General features: G+C 53.4%; 1 protein-coding gene across 1 annotated transcript in view; it reads left to right on the forward strand.

Annotated features, from left to right (window-relative positions):
- The window catches only part of GALNT14 (polypeptide N-acetylgalactosaminyltransferase 14), a 210,268-nt gene that overhangs the window by 160,819 nt on the left and 24,176 nt on the right, over nt 1–25,273 (forward strand). The window contains exons 3-9 of the mRNA XM_059188697.1: nt 4,930–5,028; nt 12,467–12,534; nt 13,685–13,750; nt 13,892–14,013; nt 21,509–21,596; nt 22,297–22,381; nt 25,036–25,139. Of these exons, the coding sequence (XP_059044680.1) occupies nt 4,930–5,028; nt 12,467–12,534; nt 13,685–13,750; nt 13,892–14,013; nt 21,509–21,596; nt 22,297–22,381; nt 25,036–25,139 (632 nt within the window). The remainder of the gene's footprint in view (nt 1–4,929; nt 5,029–12,466; nt 12,535–13,684; nt 13,751–13,891; nt 14,014–21,508; nt 21,597–22,296; nt 22,382–25,035; nt 25,140–25,273) is intronic.

A 25,273-nucleotide genomic window follows, 5' to 3' on the forward strand; every position in this document is an offset into this window, starting at 1 on the left:
ACATGGGTAGTGAGCTCAGCGGAGTGTACGTTATTCAGGATGTCGTGGGGTCGTGGGGACAGCAGCCCCGGTGGGCGGGCTGGCGTCAGTCTCCCCACACTGTGTGGTCCGCCTTTCCTCTGGGCTCTGCCCCCACCACAATCTTTCCTGCTCACTCGCTCTTCTCGCCAGTAAAACCCCTGAATCTTTAATAAATTATAAACATGCTTTCCCGTCCGTCTGCGGGCGCCAGATCTCAGCATTGGCAGCTTTGACATTCCCCCAGAGTCCTAATAGATCTTGCCATTTGATTAATCTTTTAGAACCTTCTCCCAGAGAGTCCAACTTCTGAGCTGACTCCTCACGGAGTCCAGTCCGAAGGATTTTTCTCTGCCTTTCGGCCTTGTTGCTGCCAGTGCCAATGTCCCCAAGCAGGGCGGTGGGGTGTTGGTAACAGGAGGGCAGTTAGAATTCACGGGACCTGGGTTCAGCTCGCCTGAGTCATTCTCCAGGTATGTGACCCTGAGTGAGATTCGGAGCCCCCAGGTCCTCTCTTCTTGGGAGTGCAGGTTCTCAGAAGCTATTTTGGGGGTCTGATGAGACAGTGGAAACTCTGTGACCGGGATCAGAGGGAAGAATCCGTGAAGTCCAAGGAGCCAGGCTGCCTATGCCACCGAGGTCAGAGCAGTGCCCTGCTGCCCACTCTCCCTGGGCCTGTGTACGCTGGAGCTCTTGGGGGAATCGCCGCCCCCCCAGATAAGAACCGCCCCCATCCTTTATCCTGCAGGAGTGGGGAGGGGAATGAGGTCCCAGAACACGATTGCCCGGCCTCCCACCAATGCCTGTCACACCACCAAGTTCTGCCCAGTTTAGGAAGTTGAACTGGGTCGTCTCCAAGGCCCCTTCCTTTTCGGAATCATGAGTTCATGGTTCTAGTCCCTAAGCACAGAACAGGATATGGAGGCTGGTTCAGCACCAGGAGCCGTGCTAAAAAGAATTCTCGTGGCCATTTACTCGGCTTCTGTTAAACACCTCGCCCGTTGTCTGCAGTCTGTGGTCTTGGCTGCAAGCCTATAATGGAGGTATCTGTCTGCATTTCAGAGGTGACACACCGAGCCTCTGAGAAGGCAAACGATGTGCCCGAGGGCCCACAGCACAGTTCTCGGTGGAGTCAGGGTTCAGACTGACATCACAGCCCGTCTTCCTTTCTCTAACACCGATGCTGGCTGCTTTGCTCTCCCTGCCTCCTCGCACCCCTCGGGGCCTCTCAGGGCCCCTCACCTTTTGTCAGACAGGACAGAACCACCCAATGGGAGCAGTACTCTGCACATTTGAACTCACTCTTGAAGATAACGGCCCCGACGGGCTTGTCAAGCTTGGACTATTCCCTAACAACATAGTAATAATCTAGGGGGGAAACTATACAAGTTAAAAATTGTTGTCTCCACTTTCCAGAAGGAAAAATGGAGGCTCGGAAAGGTCAATTCAATGTCCAGCCACACAGTCGAGCTCATGCTGCAGGACGGTCTTTGTGGGGTTCTGTCACATCAACCATCTTTATTTGGGGTCAGCTACAGTTAGAGCTTCTGATTCCTGTGCTCCCTTACACAGGAGAGCCCAGACCCTGTCCTACAGATGAGCAGACAGCAAGCTGGAGAGGAGGTGCCTGGCCCGTACTCCTACAGCCAGTTGGTAGGGTATGACCCCCCCAGCAAATATTCTATGAACCGTCTCATACGGCACTCAACCTGGGGGTCCAGAACCGTGCCAGGGCTGGGACACTGTACCCCATTTCTCTCTGTCCATCCCTACTTCATCCAGCACCTCCTCGTCCGTGAAGACTTCAGCAGCCCAGGCAGCGTTGTGCCTGCCTCTCTGGTCTGCGGGCGCCATGCGTGCGTGCTGCTGGGCCCTTGTACATTTACACGCTGCCTCCCCCAGCTGCATTGACCGAGGCAGGAGAAATGGCCTCTGTCCCCGGAGGCTCTCTGAGCGGCTCCCACTACCGCCGTCCCACACCAACTTGCCCTAAAGAACTTCCGTCACCAAGGCTGGGGTTTGGGGTCCCTTGGCCATCCCCATGGTAGTGCCCAGCCTCTGCGCCTTGGCCCAGCCCTGCCAGTCATGGCCTTGGGAGTCACTTGGGTCAGTCTTTCTTTTTGTCTCCTCTCTGACAGAGACGATGAGGTCCTGCTAAGCTCTCAGCTTTATTACCTTCCTAGAAAAGACAGATGATCACCCCTCGGCTCCCTGACATCCACCTCCTTCCTTTCAGCACTCACCATGCTCGCTGCTGCCTCCCCCGCTGCCTGGGTCTCCCCAAGGCCCTCCACACCCTCAAGGCCCCTGTAGCACAGCAGCCGAGGGCCTCCCTCCCCACCCTACCAACCAAGTCCATCTCAACTAGACTCCCACCCTTCTCCCTCATTGCTCCTAATTTAAACTCAGGTCTCTATATAAAGATAGGCAAGTTCAAGACCTCTTCTCCCTGGGGGCCATGTCCAAACATTTTCCTTCCCGTTTTATGATAGCTAGCAAATCCATATAAATCACCGCCAAAACTTAGTAGCCAAAAACCACAGGAATCATTGCTTATCTTCATAGTATTTGTGGGTCCGAAATTCTGGGAGGTCCAGCGTGGAGCCAATGGGACTTCTGTCATCTGCTGGCTGGGCTAGCATTGGGGGACTCCCTCCTGGGGTGTCTCATTCACGTGGCTGGCAAGTTGGTGGCAGTGGGGGCAAGAGGCCTCTCTTCTCCCATGCATGAGCATCTCTCTACGGGTCTGCTTGCGTGTCCTCAGCAGCTGGTTTCCCTCCAGGTGGCCAAAGCAGAGCCTGCACTGTTTCTAGCCTTGGAGGTGTCACCCATGGTCACTTCTGTCATAGTCTGTTGGTTGTGGGAGCTAGCCCCGATTCAGCGAGGGACAGGATAAAGCAAGGCATGAGGACCAGTAGGTGAGATTTGCTGGATGCCTTCTGGGATGCTGGTGGCCACACCTTCAAAAACCATCAGTTCTTAAGTCAGCAGCTGAGCTAGGAATGCATTTCCCAAATCTCTTTCTCCCTCTCCCCGTGAATGGGCATCTAGTATGCTGAACTCTTGTTTGGGGGACGTGGAGAGAGACAAGCATCCTTTCCTAGAGATAGGGGACTAGTTCCCTAGAACTCATAGTCAGGTGTGGAAGACTGTCCCATCTCCGAAAGTTCTAGAAGAAAGATCTGTACAGAATACAGGAATACAAAGGACAGGTCATTGTTTATGTGGGGGGAATGGGGAAGGCCTTCACAGCAGGTGGGACATTTGCTCTGGGTCTCGAAGGATGAGTAGAAGCTCATTAGGAGGAGAAAGCAAGAAGGACGCTGCTCCGTGCAGAAGTCCTAGGATGAGCAGTGAAAGAGAGTTCTGGAAGCAAATGATGCTGCCACCAAGGGAGGTCTCAGGGGGCTGTGATAGGGAGATTGGACCTTCTGCAACAGGAGCCACTGAGGGCTTCCGGCCAGAGGAAGGCCTGCACAGAGCTGTGTGGTGGACAGGATGTGAGTGGCAGGGGCAGAGGGTGGAGGCAGGAAGACCAGTCAGCAGGTTGCCCCAGGGATCCCTGAGAGGAGTGAGGACTCTGGGAGCCGGGCCCATGGGAACAACAGAACAGGAGTAGATTCTGGAGGGTTTTCTTAGTAGACATTGCTCACATGATGTGGTGAGGTGTTGTCTTTGGCGGGTTGGGAGAGAGGGGACCGGGAAGGCCTGAAGGTCGTGACTTAACTTTCCACTATCTTCCCCTGGGGCCTTCCTTTCTTAATTCTTGGTTCCTGGCAGGTGACCCAAGCCCAGCTGTGCTCACAGGGCCCTGCTTTCACTGCACAAATTCTCCTGTTCAGTGTTTGCTTTTGGAGGAACGTGTTCAAGTCTCCGGGAGGCCAAAGGAACGTCAGGCTCGTTGGCCTAGGATTGAGATGAAGCGCTTTCAGCCACAGACTTCTTTGAGAATCCAGTGAAGAGTATGAATCATCTTCCCAGAGAAAAACAAAACCAAACCACAGACAACCCACACATTTGCATACACCGCTTTGCCAATGGTATCAGCGGGCTCCCGGGGCCCTGGAAGTCCAGCCTTGGATCTCCAGACCCCCAAACTCAAAGCCCTGAGCCGAGGACAAAATTAGAAAATGAAGAGAAGAAACATTTGACTCCCCAAATGTCTGTTATTTACTTCCTCGTTTAATACCACTCCGTGTAATTGGACAGCCCCTGGAAGAGCTGGAAACAGGAGGAAGCACTTACCCAGGGATGGTCCCTGGTGGCACCAGCATCACTTGGCGGGTTTATTTTCATTATTATAGTAATTTTCGGGCTGCAGGCTACAATTTTCCCTTGCAGCGAGGTATTAAATTGAAATTACCCCAGATGTAATTGTCACACGAAATGATCCTGGACACGTGGAAATGAAAGCTTTTTCAAGATGGAGTTTTATTGTCTGTGCCAGGGTGTTAGGGCTCTGCCTGGTTAAACTTGCCAGATTTCTGCCTGTGTGGCAGGAGGTCAGGAGTCAGTATGCGGGGGATGGGCTGGAGCTGCTGGCCCAGGACACGGTGAAGCCTCTGTTGACCTGGATGGACACAGACCAGGGAGCAGAGCCCAAGACTTGGGGGAGGCTTGGTGTGGCCACTAGGAGTCCCTGTGCATGAACTCGTCCCACGTTTATGTTCTGTATGCTAACTTAACTTGGATCCAAGCCCAGGTTCCCCTGTGGAGGTGGGCAATTTAGCTTCAGTCATTCTGGGCTCTCCCTGCCCTGGGGTCTTCACCCGTGCTGTGCAGCTGGGGTGGTCCCCCCAGACGCCAGGCCTCTGTCTGTACTGGGGACCGCTGCAGTGCCCTTGGTTCCAGCCCTTTAGATCTGCTTTGCCCCCCAAGGCCTTATGTGTCCTCATGCCTTTCCTCCCCCAGATGCACCCTGCTGGTCTACTGCGCTGACCTCCCCCCGACCAGCATCATCATCACCTTCCACAACGAGGCCCGCTCCACCTTGCTCAGAACCATCCGCAGGTAAGACGATCCTCCTCAGGAGGGGGAATGGCCCTGCGGGAAAAACATCGGGCATTTCTGACTCCATGCCCACATTGTCTGACACTCATGCATCCATTCCGTCACTCCCCGCACTCCTGTGGGGGAGCATGTACCCTGTCTCGTAGGGGAGAGACAGAGGCCTGCTTTGCTCAGCAGCTTGCCTGTCACTGGCAGCCACAGAGAACCTGGAGCTCTCGCCCTTGACCATGGTACTAGACTGCCTCTGGAATGAGTTCTAACTCCCACAGCTGCCAAGGTTGTGGAGGCTGGCGAGGCAGAGTCCATACCTAACCCCAGCATCAGGCTGGATTAGAACTTGTGTCTGCCAAGTGCCGCCTCTCCCAGCACCCGTCTCACCACAGCTTCCCACATGGCCAGGAGCCGTGGTACACACCAGAGCAGCCCGAGGGCAGTGGCCGACCTTTGCTTTCCTGGCTATCTTTCTCTTCCAGCCCCAGCCCCGCTCTGCCTCTCCACCCGCCCTCAGTTCTGAGTCTGGGCCCCACTCATGCTCTAACAGGTGCATCCTTCTTTTGGCCCATGGCGTGCATGAGTCTGAGACAAGCAAAAGTCCCAGCACCAGCTCCCAGCAGAACTCTCCTCAGAACACAGATGGAGCCCTGGGGGCCTGGCCCTGGTTGTTTCGGCTCCCCTACGGCATACCATGTCCTTCTGTAACTCTGGAGCTCCCATACCCCTCTTCCCTTCTCTCCATCTGTCCCCCCTTCCTCTTTGGGGTCTTGGGCTGCATTGGCATCTCAGATGGTGGCAGTAGTGACCATTAGTCATGAGGCCCCTGGTGTGTAGACATGCCTGGGCTCATGCTCTCAGCTGGGAAGGTGTGAGGCTGCTGCTGTACCCAGTCTACAGCTGAGAAAACTGAAGCTCAGAGACACTCAATCAAAGCCTCCTGTTGCTCAGCAATGGTGGCGAAGATGGGTTCAAACCCTTGCTCTCTGACCTCAGTTCTTCTCAGCATTCTCTGTGGGCCAGGCTGGTCTCCGGGTGGTGTTTAGCAGCCCTGGTGTTGGGGCTGACCCTGGGACAGAGCACATGCATACCTCCATGCCCCTAGGACACACGGCCTGCATGAGCCCATCCCTGTCTGGTAGGCAGCACAGCACAGGGTCGCTGATCCTACAGGGAGGGAGGGCCTAGAGAGTACAGTCAAGCATGGCAAAATTGCTCGTCATTTCCATCACGAAGCCACACTTTCTTGTTCCTGGCAGGGGACAGACAGGGAAGCTCCAGGTGGTGGGCGGGAGTCAGTAATAGGCTCACCCTGATGGCGGGCACCAGGTTTTGGGGGCCACCTGTCACTTACAATGAACGTCCTCTGTGCAGTGTCCATGCATCCCATGGAAATGCAGGGATGGGCCTGCCCGAATGCACATTGTTTCCCCGTGTCCACAGGGGCAGCTCTGTCTGCGGCCCAGATGTCCCTGGCAGCTGGCTGGCTCACTCCTTCTGCCAGCTGCTTGCCCTGTCTGTCCTGCCTGCTGCATTCACCCCACCAGTCCGGAGATCCGCACCTGGTTTCCCAAAAAGCCTTCAGATCTTAACGCGAAGATGTCCTGAGTCACTGTCAGGAGTCACCGTGAGCCTCGCAGTAGACGAATAAAGTACCTTTCGGATTTGTAAACCTGAGCGGGTGTGTTAAGGGCAGGGGTCTGGGGACCTCCGATTTACCTGGGTCTTTTCTGGTGTGGGGAGAGCGTGGTTCCTGGCTGGGCAGGGTGAGCAGGTGCACTGTCAGAGCTGATTGCTTTGACAAAATGCCAGACCCCAGCCCCACTGCCGTCATGGTCTGCCTGGGCACGAGGTAGAGTTTCTAGAACAGACTTAGGGTAGCCTCTGCCTTTCCCACCATGGTGGTTGTTCCACAAGGTCATGTCTGGGCATGTATGCCAGATGTTTCCATGAGGACACTATAGGATCAGAGAGAGGCCCCTTGCCTTCTGGGCTGGCCTCTCTTCTTCCTTACAGGAGTCCTCTGACATCAGACACCTCCACCCCCTCAACACAGACACACATACATATACACACACATTTAGGGCCTTCTTCTGGGCTCTTTACTGCCCATCTCAACTCTAACACTTAAGGCATTTTTCCCAGATGTCATCTTCAGGGAGCTCCTTTAGGGCAAGGACTACATCTTATTCATCTCTAAGTTCCCTGAGACTCAGTTGCCTGGTCAGGGAAATGGGAATCATGACCATAGCTACCACACAGAGTTGCTTTGGGTTTAGTCAGCTAAGGGACTGACCACTGTGGCTGGCAGACATTAGCTATGTCTGTATCTGCACAGCGCCTAGGCTTTCAAAAGAAAAGAGACTGTGGGTCCCTGGGGTTCAGTCCTTCCTTTGCCACCTTGTAGCTGTGTGACCTTGTGTAGGTCACTGACACCATCCGTAAGGGCAGGGCTAAAAATATCTTTCGCATTTCCAGTGTTTGCAGTTCTATCCCATTTCCCAAAAGAAGACATTACACTGGGACCTTTGGGGGTGTTCAAAGACCCTGTGGGGCTCCCAGACCCCCCATAATTCCCATACAGGGTCACTTCAGCTGCTGCTCATAGACTCATCCTTTCCAGCTCTATGGCGTACTTTCCCTTCTCCCGCTACTCCTCCATCTCCTCATAATTGTAATAATGATGGATTATAATAATGTTATTAATATTTTAAATGTACGCTGAGCTTTATGGTCTCCAGAACACATTTCTTGTCACTTCGACTGCAGTCCCATCTGGAACCTGCGAAGTCAGGGGTGCATGAGGTGAACGGAGACCCCCTGGCCACTGGGCTAGGAGGCACGGGAGCCAAGACTGGGGTTTCGGACTCCCTGGGGAGTGGGGGTGGGGGCACAGCTAAGGGCACAGCCCCAGCGACTCTGTCCGCCAGGCTAATGGGGGCCACCCCAAGGCCTGGTGCACTGTGTTCTGAAAGGGGGCTTGAGGCCCTTCAACACCATACTTCTCAGAAGGCCCCCCAGGAAGTCCCAGGCCATACACCAAACTGGGTGCTTTGCCAGGAGAGCCCATGGATCTATTTCCCACCTCTGAGGAACCTCTGATATAAACCAGGCGCCCGGGCTCCGATCCAAGCGTGATACACAAAAACCTCAGAATGAGGGGGAACCTGTGTGTGAACAGACAGGCTTTTCTATCCTAAGCAGGGTAAAGGGGAATTTTAGCGGGGGAAGCAAGGAAGATGACTTCTAGAAATTTCCACGGCAGGTATTATTTCCTTGGGATTCTCTACCGTTCTTACACTCCCTATCCCGAGGCACAAATAAATCAGTAGCTCTGAGATGGGACTGAATGAGGATCACTTCCTCTCCTGTTGTCCCCAGTGCAAGGATCTTTTCTAAGGTATCCTCCATCATTCATGTTCCAGAATTCTGATGGCTTTGCTGCCAGGCTCTCACAAAAAGATGCTCAAGGGTAGGACTGAATGTACCCTCTCTTCCCCTCCCTTCCACCAGCACTTGGCCAAGCCTTCGTCCCTCTGTTCATCCCTGCCCGAGCCCTCTTGCCTGTTGAGCTCCTGAGTTAGCTGTGGGACTGGGGGCTGGAAGGGCACACACGGTGGCACTCAGAGCTAGCAGAAGCCTGATGGGGATGCTGACGGGGAGAGAAAGAGTCACAACCCAACGAGGGTGTTTCTTTCCTTAAGCAGAGAGAAGATAAGCCCTGAGGAACGGTTTATCTTATCTGGTACTGCAGGGGGCCCCTGTGTCTATGTGAGACCCAGGGCTGTCCCCTTCCTTTCCGGGCATCCTTCACCCCTATCCACCCTCGGGGAGGGCTCAAGAGCTTGTGCAGTTGATCTCTTTATATCCCAAATCTCCTTAACCGTTGCTGTTTTGTGAAACTACCCTGGATTTCAAGGAGCAATGTCTTAGATTAAGGTGGATAAGAAGTGGGACCCTGGAGCCAGATTTGCCTGCTCTGCTACCCACCATGTGACCCTGGGCAAGATCCTTGACCTCTCTTCCCAGTTTCCTTTTCATAAGACGAGAGCTACTGATAGCTGCCTCACATGGTGATGGGGAAGAGCGAGTTCAGGTGGGTAAAGTCCTTGACGCAGCACGTGGCACAGAGGGAGCCCGTGCAAGTCACAGCAGGTGTCGTGATGGCCCTGCAGCCTGGGTAGGCAGCCCCCTTGTGTGGCTCTCCGGCCGGAGCCCACATCAGAAAGCCCTGGAGCTTCCCATCCTCCGTATTCTAACTCAGTAAGTCCAGAGTGGGGCCCAAGCACTTGCCTTTCTAATGAGCCCCCAGGTGACGTAGACGCTGCTGGCCCTGGGATCACCCTTTGAGAACTAGAATCTTCCTTATTATCCATACCCAGATTCTGAAAGCAGCTCCGGGGCCAAGCTCAGTGCTCAGCACCTTCCGTGCAGCTGAGGAAGTTGGGTGCTGCAGGTTCAGTAGCTAAGTACCGAAGCACCTCGGCATTGATGCTCTCGAGCCGGCGTGGGTAGAGTACTTGACCCCAAGTCATCCAGGCTGCAGAACGCCCAAACTGAACTGCCAGCTGGGCCCCAGGTCTTCATTCCGCTGGTATTTATGGAGCAGTTGATAAACCCAGCCCGCGTAGAGCACCTCGGAGTTCACAAAGCAATTTCAAATACATTTCCTCATTTCAGACGCACTAAAGCCTGTGAAGTAGGTCAAGTATTAATATCGCCTGCCTTTACAAGGAAAATGTAATTACAGATGAAAACGAAGGCTAGGAGCAGCCTGGCGTCTTGTTCGGGATGGCGGAAAGCCTGGCCTCCCACGCCGCTCACACGGCTGTGCCCCCCACCCCCACCACCACCCCGGGGAGGCTCCGTGTGGTCCTGCTGCACGGGCATGGCGGCTGCCAAGTGGAAGGTGAAGGTGGGTGCTGGCTGCACAGCCCCCCTCTGGCAGAGAAGTGAGCTGTGGCAAGGGAGGCTCCGTTCTAGAACAGTTCCCAGGCAGAGTGGACCTTGGTACGCCAGTGAGGCAAGCACTCAGTCCCTGGCTGAGGCTGTCGCAAAAGGGCATGGAACAGTCCTGGGAGAGAGAGGCTTATCTGAAGCTGGAGGAAAGGGAGGTTTGGCTACTTGGCAGAGGGGCTAGCGAAGCGTCCTGGGGGACAAACTGGGGACAACAACGTTGGGAGGGGGAGCACAGAGCAACCAGGGGCAGGGTGGTGGGAGTGGCAGTGGATGTGCAGAAGGAGAGCCCTGGGGAGGACCATCTGGGGACCAGGTCAGCTCCCCTGGGCTACACTTGACCTTCCTCCTCCAGCCACCCCAGGAGCCCAGAACACCTGCCCTTCGCAGGCCCTCCCGGTCCAGACCCAGGTTCCTGGAGCCCCCCGCTCTCACTCCAATTGCTCTGATTAGAGGAGCAAAAACAAGCCAGGTGTTACCAGGAAATGGTCTAATTAGCACTTAGTGCTGACGATTTCTGGGTTGTTTTCTTTTTTAAACCCTGGACATTTTTTATTCGCTAATCATCTCTCAGTTCAACCAGCACAGAGCTGCACACGATTTACCTTTTGATGTTCACAGAAGAGAACTCTTGAATTTCAAAGAGCCGGCAGGGATTTGGGGGGAATCGCACGCAGAAGCTGCAGCCTTAATCAAACCTCATTAGAGGCTATTCTTCAAGCAGGTTTTCCCTCTCTTGCTGCCTCCCTCCCCATCCCCCCCTCCTTTTCTGATTACAAGACTGGTTATTGGGTCGGTGTGTGTTTTCTTTGGGACTCTCAATTGATCCCAAGTAGTGAGGGTCTCCCCCAACCACCGCCTTCCCCTCCCTGTCCCCACCTCCCAACAGCAGAGCTCAGGGCTTGGAGTCAGGGTTCCTCTCCCACCTTATACTAGTTGCCATGGTGAGAATTAAGGCTTCATAAATAAAAGTAGCTCCAGGCAAAGTTCTCCTCCTGGAGAGTCTCTGTACCCTGCTTAGACAGGGAGGCTCACCAGAAACAGGGCTCAGATCTGCCCTCCTGAGGGAACTCACAGCGCCTCCACCCGCAGCACCATGTGAACCCCTCTCTGACCCGTGCAGGACCATGGGCACCCCACAGTAAGTGGTGTGGCCCCAGAAGTTGTCTGAGGAACCGTACAGTCTGGGGATCTTTGGAAGTGGGTTACAACCCCCTTTGGGAGACCCCAAAGGAACATGGAAACCCAGCCTCACTCTGGGAGTCCAGATCTAGAGCCCAGGCCAGCACATGAAGTCAATCCCAAGATCGTTCATTCCTGCCACCCCAAAATAGCAGTAATTGCCGCTTCGAGCCATACATGGTGCTGAATCCTCTAGAAATAGTTTCTCTCCAATTCTCCCAACAGCCCGGTGAAGTAGGTGCGAATGTTCTTATCTCCGTTTTATAGATGGGCTTCTTGCTACACAGAACAGTAACTAGCCCCAGATCACACAGCTGGTAAGAAGGAGCTCCTAGACAGTGGGCTGCTGGCAGGCAGAGAGGACATCCCCTTTGTTCCTCGTGGACCCAGAGCTGAGTGCATAGGAGGTGGGCACTACGCATCCCTGGAGGGAATGACGGGCCACGGCTCTGGGCTGGCCTCTGGCAGCACAGAGAGTCCTGATAGGGACCCTGCCCCCAGGGACATGACCATCCCATGGGGCCAGCAAACCAGCCCTCAGAGTTGGGCACGATGAAGGCCTTGGGAAGAGGAAAGAGTCAGTGCTCGCTAAATAGCAGGTGGCTGTGAGGAAGGGGTGCAGTGAACGGGTCCTCGTGGCACAGGAGGAGCATTGCAGGCCACGGCATTGAGGGAGAGAGGGGTCCCCATTGGGAATAAGCAGGATACCACCAGACGAGGGTTCTGGGCCTGAGGAGGCTGCCAGTGGGGGCCCTGGCCACACGGTGAAGAGTGAGCAGGCTGAGGGTGTGGGCGGGGGTGCTGGGGAGCCACTGTGCAGGCTCGGTCAGCTGGTCTGTCGGCGTTAGTGAGGGAAGTCTCACAATGCGCCATCCTATCGAGCCTTCAAAGGCTCACTCCAGAGCCCCTGCAAGGACCGCCCGCTCAGGTCAAGGCTGCTGCAAAAAATGGGGCAGAAGTTGACCGTGGCAAAGGTGGACAAGGTGGAAGTGGTTTGAGTGACCTTCTTTCGTAGACAGGCAAGTCTCGGTCACTGACCCGGTATGAGGTTTGGGGCAGTGGCAGGGGAGGGCAGTCATTGAGGATGACTCCTGGGCTCCCATTTCGGCATGGGGCACCCACGGCCGTGCTCACTAGGAGGAGGCAGGGTCGTGTCCCAGGGGCTCGCAGGTGAGCCGTGTGACTGCACGAGCCTTTTGGGCTGCCCTGCATTTTCATTCCTCAAATACAATGGTGTCTGGGTAAAGCTTGGTTAATATAGGCGTTTGCTGCTAGACGTCATAATTCTCTCCCTCCTTCCGCCTTGCAGCGTGTTAAACCGCACGCCAATGAATCTGATCCAGGAGATCATATTAGTGGATGACTTCAGCAATGACCGTAAGTATATCTTCGCCCCCTTGCTCTGTTAATGCAAGTTTCTGTTCCTGCTTAACAGGCAGAGGCCAGGCCACTGATTCTCCGGGGAGGGAGGAAAGCCTGGGTTTATAGCAGGTGTGCAAGACTTTGAGTGTCCATCAGGGGCTCAGGAGGGAGACATATCTTACATTTTAAAAATAATGTCTTGGATTCCCGGTTCTGTGTCTTTGAGGACTTATGCAGTAGATTTAGTTGATCCTTGATTGGGTTGGGGTGTGTGTGTGCTTATGTGTGTCATTGTCACCTAACCTACATTCCTGGACATGGAAACCTTTGGAAGATTGACCCTGGGACCCAGAGCCCAGAGCAATTTCTATCACTAGAGGTTCCTGACTTGGATCTGTGGTCATTTGCTAGCCTGATCACAGCCAGAAATATCCTCTCCTTTCATTCCCATGAAGGACTGGGTGGGCTCCATGGGAGAGAGGCTAAGGCTGGTAGACCAGTGAAGTGAAACCAACATGGTGTCATCCCAGGGTTGATAAATCCAGCAAGGGACGGGGTAAGGAGGCAAGGCAGAGACAGTTCTGGGGTGATATCTAAGATAGGGTCTCCTCCTACCCATCCTGATACATTCCCCTGAATGGGGAAAGTTAGGCCAGCTCTGTGTGATGGGGCACAGTGGACAGAGCACTCAACAGATAAGGTCTCCAGTATCGGAAGTCCATAATCAAAAAGGAAACGCCAACATTCATCTCATCCATTGTGTGGTCTCCCAGCAGTTTTTGCTAGACCCCACTAGAGTGAGCAGGACTCTGGTCTCATATTTTTAATGGTGTATGGAAAAGGAAAAGGGTCTCCAGGTGACCATACCATACCAGGTGTCCCCGTCAGGAAGTGCTTCCTAGTAAGCACACAGGTGCTGCTGTGTGACTGACCTGTTCCAAAGAGGCCGCCTTGCGGTCACTTTGAACAGAGTGGGCCACATTGCATATGGATAGAAGTGTTGGGTCAGCCTCATCCAAAACCCACAACCATGCTGGCGTCGGGATGGGGCTCTGTGGTTGGGAGCAGGGACAGCAGGCTGGGCTGCCTTGCCTAATCTTCGGGTTCACATTGCTCCAGCGAGTCCCGGGGTGCTCACACCACACATAACCTTCTGTCTTCACAGCTGAGGATTGCTTACAGCTCATCAAGTTGCCCAAGGTGAAGTGCATACGCAATAATGAGCGGCAAGGTGGGTCTGTGCAGAGGGGCATGTCGGGGGGATGCATCCGGCTGTGTGTTCAGCATGCAGGGGCTGTCCTGTGGCTCCTCTGTGAACTTTCTGGAAGACAGAAGGACAGGGCACCCACGTTTCTGTTTGTTCCTACCACAGGTCTGGTCCGGTCCCGGATCCGGGGTGCTAATGTGGCCAAGGGCACTACTTTGACTTTCCTGGACAGCCACTGCGAGGTGAACAGGGACTGGCTCCAGCCGCTGCTGCACAGAGTCAAAGAGGTGAGTGGGGCAGACTGAGGGTCAGGGGCTGTGTCCCCACCCTCCCTAGGCTCTCTCAAGCCCGTACTTCACATATGCCGCCCCCCCAGGCCCTCTGGGAGGGGCATGAGACTCATCGCTGGCCCCATGTTATATAGATGGAGACACTGAGATCCACGGTCACACAGCGTGCAGTGGGGGGGCAAAGTTGGGGACGTGTTTCCGTTTCATGCTGTCACCCGCGGCAGGCCTGCGAGTAGGGCTAATGGCAGCTGCTGATACGTGACGCCTGCAGCTTCTTGGGTGAGAGAACTACCCAGGAACTGTTTCTCCCAGACAATAGACTATTCCAGAAAGGGAGCCCTGATGAGTGCCTTTTGTGACAAGGAGGCAGCGGAGTTAACTGATTCTTGTCCCCAGTTCCTGAGGCTTCTGTCTTCCTTCCACCCATGCATCACCCTTGCCTGGAGGCTGAGGCAAGTGGATGGGCTGCTGAGAAACCTGAGCTCCTGGCCTCTGCGTGCCCTTAAATTGCTCCAGAATTCTGCATGCTTCCTCTCTCCATTCTCAGTGGCTCCTTTTGAAAGTGAAAAAAACCTTAATGTTCCCCATTTGTTCGATATTTCACAAAGACCATCCACCCCCTGACCTGATCGACAGAAGGCTCTGTGTTGTAGGAGCCTAGCATTTGGGCTGTTGCTGTCCTACCTGAGTTTCTGACTCCCGCAGCTGCTCTGTGAAGTACGAGGCTGGGTATTTTTGAGATACCCATTTCACAAATGAGGACACGGCGTGGGGGGGAGTGGTGTAACTTGGGCTGATTTTTCCTGACGGGCACCACGCACACCAGAGCCCGCACACCGTCTCCCCTGAGGCGTGGTGATTTCCTCCTGGCTGTCTGCAGCAGCTACTCTGCTTCCCCTGCCCTACCCCCAACCCCGCAAAAGGACAGCGTTGACCAAAGAATCCCTGTGTGTGAACCACTCAGAGAAGTGGGAAATCCTTCCCGACTCTGTTCGTTCTGGTGAGAGAACCTCGGTGTGTGAGCAGAGCTCTCACACGGGGGGGCCCCGACGTGATCACACGGGATCCCCTGCCCTGAGATTGAGAGGGACACTTAGTGCCCTATAGGAAAATACCCTCTTCCCCACTTTCTGCCACAATCCAGGTGAAGAGGTCTGCATTGAGAAATAGATTAGGAACAGACCATGTAGTTGAAGGTCCCAGATCTTCCCCTCTCTGTGTCCCAGAGGGGAGGGGTGCTGGGGGTGGGGCGGAAAGTGCCAGCCATCTGTCACGTGGTTGGTCCATGCCTCCCACCCCAGAACAGTCGCCTCATTAGCATAAACTCAGGTCTGCTGAGAGAAGATTGCTGTGGGTCACACGGATGCCTGTCACCCCTCCACTCACGAAATCCCAAAGGTTTCAGAAGCTCTTGTTTGATGAACCACAAAGACCACATGGAGATTTCGTCTTGTATCACAACATCACGGTATATACCACATTGTTAATTGTTTTAATTCGAGTATTGTTAGCATAGTGTTCTATTAGTTTCAGGTGTACCATATGGTGACTCCACAATTTATCTGTTGCTCACTGCTCATCCCAACAGGTGTGCTCCAAATCCCCTTCACCTGTGCCACCCCTCCCTACCCACCCACCTCCCCTCTGGTGGCCATCAGTTTGTTCCCGGCAGCTAAAGGGCTGTCTCTTGGTTTCTCTCCCTCTCCTTTTTCCTACCTTTGCTCATTTGTTTTATTTTTTAAATTCTACATGTGAGTGAAATCACACGGCTTTTGTCTTTCTCTGACTGACTTATTTCACTTAGGGTTATACCTTCTGGATCCATCCGTGATATCGCAAATGGCAAGGTTTCATCTTTTTTGTGGCTGAGTACTATTCCACTGGATCGATCTCTCTCTCTCTCTCTCTCTCTCCCACATCTTCTTTATCCATTCAGCAGTTGGTGACCCCTTGGGCTGCTTCCACAGTTTGGCTATTGTAGATAGTGCTGCAATAAACATAGGGGTGCATGTATCCCTTTGAATTAGTGTTTCCGTATTAGGGGGCGTAAATACATGGTGGTATGATGACTGTAGGGCAGCTCCATTTATAGCTTTTCGAGGAACCTCCATACTGTTTCCCAGAGGGGCTGCACCAGCTTGCATTCCCACCAACAGTGCACGAGTCTTCCTCCTTCTCCACATCCTCTCCAACAGTTGCTCCTTGCCTTGTTGATTGTAGCCATTCTCACAGCTGTGGAATTGTATCTCATTGTGGTGTTGATTTGCATTTGCCTGATGATCAGTGATGATGAGCATCTTTTCACGTGTCTGTTGGCCATTTGTATGTCTTCTTTGGAGAAATGTCTGCTTGGGTCCTCTGCCCATTTTTAATTGATGGGGTTTTTTGTTTTGTTTTTGGTGTCGAGTTTTGTAAGTTCTTTATATTTTTGGAGACTATCAGATAGGTCGTTTGCAAATGTATTCTTTCATTCAGTGGCTTGTATTTTAGTTTGGTTGATTGTTTCCTTCCCTGTGCAGAAGCTTTTTTATTTTGATGTAGTTCCAGCAGTTTATTTTGGCTTTTGTTTCCCTGGCCTCAGGAGATGTATCTAGAAAGAAGTTGTCCGATGTCGCAGAAATTACTGCCTGAATACCACAGTTTGTTTATGCATTCCTCTGCTAATAGACATTTTGGGTTGTTTCCACCTTTTTACTCTTGTGAATAGCACTGCTGTGAACATTAGTATTTAAGTTTAAGTACCTGCTCCCAGTTCTTTGGGATCCATACCAATGAGCGGTATGGTGGGGTCATGTGGCAGTTCAGGGTTTGACCTTTAGGACGCCTGCCGGCCCCCGCAAGCTGATGTGGCCCTGCAGGATATGTTAGGGGGACTTGCTTTCCTCAGACAGCCTTAATGAAGCTTGCATCTTCTCCTTTCTCCCTGTGAGTGCTCCTTGCATTCCACTGCTCCTGTGGGAGGCATTTGGCTCCACAATAGGGCTCACCCTCCCCGGTCCCCACCACTGTCTGACCTAAAGCTTTGGTAGCAGAGGACTGGTTGGACAGACTTGGGGCTGTGGTCGGACTCTGCCCCTTGCAGGGGTCACAGCAGCCTCTGTGGGCTGCAGAGGTTTTTACCAGACGCTGACTCCTGTTGATGGAACATTAACTGAGACTTCCCCTTCAGGACAGGGATGTGGGCGTGTGTCAGCCCATGTTAACACGTGTCTTTGTGTCTTGTCTCAGAGTAAAACGTGATTTGTCTTGTAAGTGGAAGTGGAAATTTTAAGCTGTAATTGGAGTTAGGAATTTTCAAAAATAGAAAGAGATAAGAAAGATCTGGGTTTGGGCTGTCAGAAGCTGTCCTCAGCTGGTCTTGTCCACATGGAACCCTCTCGATGTCCCGTTTCTTCCCTTCAGTTACTCGATGATACTTGAAACAAGAACCAGGTTGGTTTTAATTTTTTTTTTAAACAGAGGCCTCTTTCCCCCCACTTCTTATCTACATATTTCTTTAGTTGGAAAAAATGATTTTGAGAAATTTCAGTCCCTGTAACATTTGGTAAATTTATATAAATAATAGCTTACATATGCTTCAAAGACTTTCACACGCCTCCCTCCCTTATTCCATCCAAAAGCCCTGTGAGGAAGTCAAGATAGTTTTTCAAATAATAATTTGTCTTTGCTTTATAGTGTGTGCTGGTGTGTTTAAGGTGACATGGATTCTAGATGGCGGAGTCAGGACAAGAACTCAGGTCTCCTGTCACCTGCTGGAGGACCCTTCCTTCTCCTGCACCCATCCCCCCTGGCTGCCTCAGGGGCTGCATTGCAATCCCCTGTCCCCTGTTCTCCATTTCCCTAGACCGTGAAGCCTTATTCATCTTTGTACCTGTGACAATTCCTAAACTATAAGAAGTGCTCTGTAAAGCCGGTTGATCAAATGAGTGAATGATCTCTCTAGCAGGTTTTGTTTTTAATTATCATTGTTACTATTTTTTACTATTTTTTAGAGGGGTGGCAAGGGGCAGAGGCAGAAGGAGAGGGAGAGAGAGAATCTTAAGCAGGCTCCACACCCAGTGCAGAGCCTGACCTGGGGCTTGATCTCACGACCCTGAGGTTATGACCTGAGCTGAAATTGAGAGTTGGACGCTTCACCAGCTGAGCCCGCCAAGTGGCCATCTCTCGGAATGTTTTCAGGGCCTGTTCCCAATATGGTTTTAGTTATATGAACGGGCGGAGAAAGGAGATGTGTACCGCAGGGAGCACTGATGGCCATTGGGTGGTGCCTTCGGTCTCTGTGATTGCTGGGCTCCTGTCCATGGGGCAGGGTTGGGGCCTGGGCTCTGATTTGTGTTGGGGAGAGGGGAAGAAGGGGTGCAGTCCTGGGTCTGTCAGGGGTTCGCCCAGCTGCCTGATTACACCTACCTGTGGGCCTAGCCTTAGAGACCAGCTTCCTGGAGCACACAAGCAGGGACCTGTGGTGGGTCTGGGTATCCTTATGGAGAGTCCCTCTATCCCAGAACTGTGGGAGGAGAGGCCATCTTTCCCAGCAGGAACGGACCTGCCCACTCTGCTGCCAGCCTTTGACCTGTGTCCTCTTCAGCCTCTTCAGTCAGTGCCAGAAGATCCCCTTTGCCCAGCAGGCTGAGGGCGGACTGAGCAGGAATGACCCCCTAGGTCCCTCAGAGAGGTTTGTATCTTGGCTTCAAGGCCCATGCATACAGCCTCGTACAGCATCTTTTGAAGGTCATGTCTCCACACAGCTCTTAGCCCTAAAGGTCCCTCATCACCTATCTGGTCTCCATGACTCAAGCAGACACCACGCATGAGCTGTGGCAAGGATAAGAGAAGGGCAGAAGCCCTCAGAACCTATAGGGAGAGGGTACCAAAACCCCCCACTGGTGTACCCAGTGCACCCCAGAGGCTGAGTCCCTGGGCGGCTTCCTGGAAAGGTTGTGGCCAGAGGTAAGCAACCGGCATTTTATTTCATATTTCGGTTTCCAAATATTGAGGAGAATTTAAAAAACGAGGATTGCAGTTAGGGGACCCCCTGAGACCACCCTCAGGTTTAGTAATTCACTAGATGGACTTGGAACTTAGCAAAGCTGTTCTAGTCATGATTGCTGTTTAGGATAGCAAAACGGATGCAGGTGAGACTTCGCAGCGGCGAAAGGCACGCAGAGAAAGTTCCAGACATGAGCCTCCGGTGGACCGCCCCCGGTAGGGTTGGACAGACAGCACTTCCTTCTCCCAGCAATGATGTAGAACACGTACAGGTCACTGAGAAACAGGGAAGCCCACGCCAGTCTTGGAGTCTGGGCTTTGTGTCTGTTTTGGAGAACAGTCATAGAAATATGGCTGACCGCCCTCATGGTCTCCATGCGCCTCCAGAGGTCAGAGTGAGCTGGTCACACGCAGACCAAAGCCCTTAGCCTAAGTCACACTGTTAGCATAGACTGTCTGGTATATCCCAAGGCATGCAGGTAAACAGAGGCAGGACGTTCTGAGGGCTCAGAAGTTACTGCCCAGAAGCCAGGCAAGGGCCAAACATACCTGTGGGCAAGGTGAATCCTTGACCATACAAGCCTCCATGTAAAGACTTTGTAAAGCTACAGAGACCCCAAAACTCAACAAACGAAGGCAAAATGAGAACTATGTCCGACTCACAGAAGTTTGGTCTCTGAACTTGTAAGAACGTGTCAGAATTCAAGTTCTGGGAGTGTCTTTGGGGTCATGTCCATGGGTGGGAATGGGTGTGGATGGCTAAACGTGCTTGTGCATGCACACGCACACACGCACACACACAGACGCAGGGTGACACTGCCCGAGGAGAGCCCGGAGAGCGGAGGCAGCTGGGCAGGTGTCATGCTGGCTGCAGAAGAAGCGTCTGTGCATGTCCCCGAGGTAGAAGCAATGCATCGAAAATGAGCATTTCTTTCCACACGGGCCACTCGGCTTCCGAGGTACCTTGTCACTGTCAGGATGAGTCACACGTGGAAGCCGAGGGCCAGACCAAGTCTGAGAACATAAAAGCAGGCACCTGGTGAGTCTGAGCTTAAAATAAGAGGACAGCCTCATTTGGGAGAGAGATTGAACCAGGAAATGAAATGGCTATAAGGAGAAACAAAGGCTTGCACCCATGCCAGGGGTGGGAGTGGGGGCAGGAGGTTGGGGGGGTGGTGGGGGGTGCAGAAGACTGCAAAAGAGGCCCTGCCTGACTTGCCCACACCTGCTGGTACTCCTGGGCTGCCTGGTTCTTGGTTGGCTGAGGAGTGGCCTTCCCACTGCTCCCTGCCCCTCCTCCTGTGAGCCAGGTACCAGCCGTTCACCCAGAGCCGTTCACCCAGAAACCCATGCAATGCCCTGACAGCCCCCCGGCACTAGCGAATATGTCTTGCATATTTTGAAAGCATTTCCTGGGTGGCTTTGATGCCTGTGGACAGGATAGTCTGTGGGATGCAGCAAGTAAGGAGGCTGGAGAGGGAGATACAGGCTCTTTGTGGATGGTCCCGCATGCCAGGCTAAGGAGCGTGAGCCCTATCTTCTGGGCAATTTAGGGTTTTAGCAACTGAGCCACAGAGTGAGATTTTCCCATCCAAATGACAACTTCCCTGGCCACCAAAGGGAAGAGGGTGAGCTGAGGTCAGGAGTCCACCACGGTCCACCAGGTGTGAGGGAAAGGGAGAAGCACGCCACGTGCAGAAGAGTACTTCTGGAGTTCGAATTGGCAAGACCAATCGGGGTGATGGGCAGAGGCAAAGCTTCTTTGCGCTGGGAAGCAGAGGGCTGCGCAATTGTTCTGTTAGCAGAAATAGGCAACCCAAGGGAAAGGAGCATGTTTGGAGAGAAGATAAGGAAGCTGTCACTGAAAGCCCATGTGAAATCCCCATGGAAGGGGCCAGTGGCCTAGTCGCTCCGAGTCTGGGAGCAAGGGCGTGTAAGTCAGGGCTGGAGGCACAGATCTGTGAGGACCACAGATGACTTCTGAAGGACGGAGTCTCCAGGGATGCTGTTCCTCACCTTGCCTAGAAACATACGCATCAAATGAAAATTTTGGAAATACCAAGGTGTTCTTCCTGTGCGGGTGTGGCTTTGCTTCATGAGACTACAGACTGAGGTCACCTTCCCGGCTGCCTGTGGCTTCTGCCTCCTTGGAGCCCACCAGTAGTGGAGGACTTCTAAAGCCCCCTTCTTCCTGCCTTTCCCTTCCTCAGTGTCCTCACTCTTTGGCCCCTGCTGGGTCCCTGCCATGCTCCAATGGCTTTGGGGGCTGAGGAAGCCACCAGAAGTCAGAGAAAGGTTTTTAGCATTTTAGGCATTAGAACCAGGGCAGTCACAGTCTCCAGTGCTCTATCTTATAGATGAGAAAATTGAGATCCAAAGATAGAAGTGCTTGGTCAAGGCCATTAAACCAGCCTGGCATTATCAGGGCAGGGCCCTCCCAGGCCCGCTGACACCTGGCCTGGCTCCTTGATGCCCCGGACTGAGCCCGGAGTCTGCTGTCTTCCAGGACTACACGCGGGTGGTCTGCCCTGTGATTGACATCATCAGCTTGGACAACTTCAACTACATCGAGTCTGCCACGGAGCTCAGAGGGGGTGAGTGGGACCAATGCCTTCTCCCCAGCAAGGAACCACCGCTCCCCCTGGTCAAATCTTTCTAGGGGAAGAATGGGGAAAGGTCTCTAGTTGTTTGTCTGGAACGTCCAGCCCTGTGTCCTATAATGTCAGCAGCCCAGCAGTAGCCTTACCACTGAGACAATGCAGTGGCCAGGGTCCCGTGCGGGACACATCCAGACCCCAGAGCTCTGGCTCCAACATGGGCTCATCCCGGGATGAGGAGGGAAGGTGAGGACATCCTGGCTTAGGTGGGGCCTGACCTGTTCCAGCACCGCAGTCTTGGGTACCACGCACTCTCTGAGACCCACCATGGTTGTGCTCAGGACCTAGTGCTGGTCCCCAAGACTGATTTGAGATGACTCAGCCCCATAAAAACCTGCTTGTACCTTCCCAAGACTCCTGACCAAGGGCCACACCCATGACTGTCCATCCTGTCCCCCTTAGGTTCTGTTGAACCTGACTCTATCATCTGCCCTGTATCCCCTCACCGTGCCCAGCAGGGGAGGCTCAGAGAGGCAATAAGAAGTAGAAAGAAACTGTGAGAGGGACACCCAACTGCCTGCTTGCTGATGAGCCTGGGTGAGACCTGCTGTCTCCAGGCCCACCTTCCCTGGATGTGTTCACAAGCTTCTAGAAAAGGGATGTGTTGTGCACATCAGCTGAGTGGGTGTTGTTCTAGGGTTTGACTGGAGCCTTCACTTCCAATGGGAGCAACTCTCCCCAGAGCAGAAGGCTCGGCGTCTGGACCCTGCTGAGCCCATAAGGTAAGTCAGGTCAGGGGTGGGTAGCGTCACCACTGGGTCCTTTTCTCTGCCACATCGTGGAGCAGGCATTTCACATTAGATGTTCAAAAGATTGAGAAGAGACCAAAAGAACCTTTGGCAGGCCAGCCCTCCTTTACCCTTACTTTAGGAGTTTCTGTCTTCAAGGAGACTTCTCCTAAGGGGACAGAGGCCTGGTAAGACCCGTACTAAGGAGCTGCTCAGTGTGTTCCTCCCACACACATGCTACCGTGTACTTAGGCTTCCCATTAAATGCTGGAGGGTCCCAGATGGTCCTGCTTGAGCCTCTGACAGAGGGAAAGATGGTCTGTTCAGGCCAGAGCAGGACTGCTAGGTCTTGGATATCAGAATTCAGCCGAAGAAGGTCAGTTCACTTACCCCCAACTCCTGCTGTTTAGTAACCCCCATGTCTGCTCAGCCCCATGCGAGGACGGGATGTCGCATTGACTCTGGGTTCTTCAGCAGAGCCGTGGATGCTTTCTCCTGGTCTGCATTCTCCCTTCACACAGGAGGCTCCCAGCACATGGGTTTGGGGCCTCTCAGAGGACCGGGGTAGACTGGAGTATGATGTCCACCCCGTGGGGGAGCCTGGGTTCTCAGCTTTGAGGGCGTATGGTCTGTATGTTCCTACCAAAGATGGGCACACCTGCCCCAGAACCACGGATGTCCACACTGACCCTTGTGGGCCTTGGTTGGGGTGCTGGGCGTCCAAAGTGCTTGGAGAAGTATGCAAAAGGCCCCTTTCTCCAGCCAGTGGCTTAGGGTGCCCCAGATTCTTCGTGGGCATCTCTGTATCTCCAGAACGGCTGTATGGTAAACGTTGGATCACTTGCACTGAATCAGCTTAAGTCAGATGGGAAGCAAGGAGCTAGGAAGAGCCGAATGCTGACGCTTCTGACAAATGTGTATGGCTAGGAACACTTCGCCGGGGACCAATGTCTCACCTACCTGCTGGCCCCTTCCCCCTTCCCAGCCTTCATGAGCTGGAGCAGCGCCAAGAGGGAGATTGGAGCCAGACAGCATGCTGGCTAGTGGCTTCTACTTCTGAACCTCTATCATGTGGGGCAGCTTCTCAGTTACCCATTATGGGCGGCCCCTGATGGGGCAGCCGGCCAAGTCAAGGACAAGGGCAGCTGTGCTGGTGCAGCTTACCTTCTCTGGCCCAGTGTGGGGGTGTCTCGGGGCAGCTTCTGTTCTTGTGGGAATATCTCTCTCATCAGAGAGCAAGTGTTTCCCAGGCTCAGCCCAGGGAACGCCCAGGGGTCGTGGCCCTGGGAGACCGGGTTTCTTGACCTGCTATCCATCAACTACCTGACATGGGAGAAAACTCCCTTCGCCCTCTGGCCCTGCTGGATGAGGAGCCAGGTCCCTGTGGGCTCACCTGCCTTTCCCTGCTGTTGATCCTTCTAGATACAAGTCCTGGTGCTCACTGGGTTATCTGGTTGGACTCTGCTGGGCTCACCTGCCTTCCTTGGCAGTACTTTGTTTTCTGAGTGGCTTCTCTGGCTTCCTTCTCAGTGGCCAGGGGCAGGGGAAGTGGGGCAGAACCCCAAGGAAGAAGACGAAGGGTGTACTAGTTTGTTGGGGCTATAGCAACATGTCACCCATGAAGCGGCTTATCAGCAGAAACATACTGTCCTGCAGGTCCAGAGGCTAGAACCACAGAGTCAAGGTGTCAGTGGGGTTATTTCCTTCTGAGCGCTATGCCGGCCTCTTTCCTTGGCTTGTTTTTTTTTTTTTTTTTTTTTTTTTTCTTTTTAAAGAATTATTTATTTTAGAGAGACTACAGGAGCGTGGGGGAAGGGCAGAGGGTGAAAGGGAAGAGAAGTGGATTCCCTGATGAGCGGCGAGCCTGATGCGGGACTAGATCCCTGGACCCTGAGATCATGACCTGAGCCAAAACCAAGAGTTGGATGTTTAACCCACTGAGCCACCCAGCCGCCCACTCCTTGACTTTCAGATGGCCATCTTCTCTGTGTCTCTTCCCATTATGTGCTCTCTGTGCATGTCTGTCTCTCCGGCTCCACATTTCCTTTGTGTAAGGACACTAGGCATGTGGGGTTGGGGGCCACCCGGATAACCTCATTTTAACTTGATTACTTCTATAGAGACTTTCTCCCCAAATAAGGGCACATTCCGAGGTACTGGGGGTTAGGACCCAAATATATTATTTTAGGGTGACATAACCCCTCACCGAGAGTTAAAGAGGGAAGAAAAGGGAGAGAGAGCCCAATCTCAAAACATGGGTATGCCTTAACGGGTGCTGCCTCAGTCCTCCTCCTCTGCCGGGGCTCCCAACAGTGGAGCCCCCAAAGAGAGCCACGCTGGGCAGAGCCTATGGGAGATTCCAGCAGAGGATCCCCGGTCCCTCGGCACAGCGGGCTTCTGAGCAAGTTCTGGCCCCCTACAGAAGGCATGCTGATGAGAAAATGAGCCTGTCTATGAGGTCAGGATTTTTAAAATCAAAAGGAAAAACCCTGGAGTCTGTTCTTGTTTTAGGTAACGCATTGACCCTCGTAAAGTGGGAAAGCGGTGGAGAGAGAAGCGTGTGGGATTCTGCCTGGTGGGGCAGATGACTGGGATGGCGGTCCCTCTCTGCTCTCCCATGACCTTCTCTTTCCCTTCCGAATGCACAGGACTCCCATCATAGCTGGAGGGCTCTTCGTGATGGACAAATCCTGGTTCGATTACCTGGGGAAGTACGACACGGACATGGACATCTGGGGTGGAGAGAATTTTGGTGAGTCACTGTTTCTGCATCCAGGGGCCAGCGGCATCTCTGTGTCCTGGGCCTACACGCACCTGGGATGAGGGCCTGAGGGGGGCAGTAGATCACTCCTTGGGGGCAAGGCCAGGTGGGGCACAAGAGGAGTG

Source organism: Mustela lutreola, chromosome 9, assembly GCF_030435805.1.
Source record: "Mustela lutreola isolate mMusLut2 chromosome 9, mMusLut2.pri, whole genome shotgun sequence".
Classification (NCBI taxonomy): Eukaryota; Metazoa; Chordata; class Mammalia; order Carnivora; family Mustelidae; genus Mustela; species Mustela lutreola.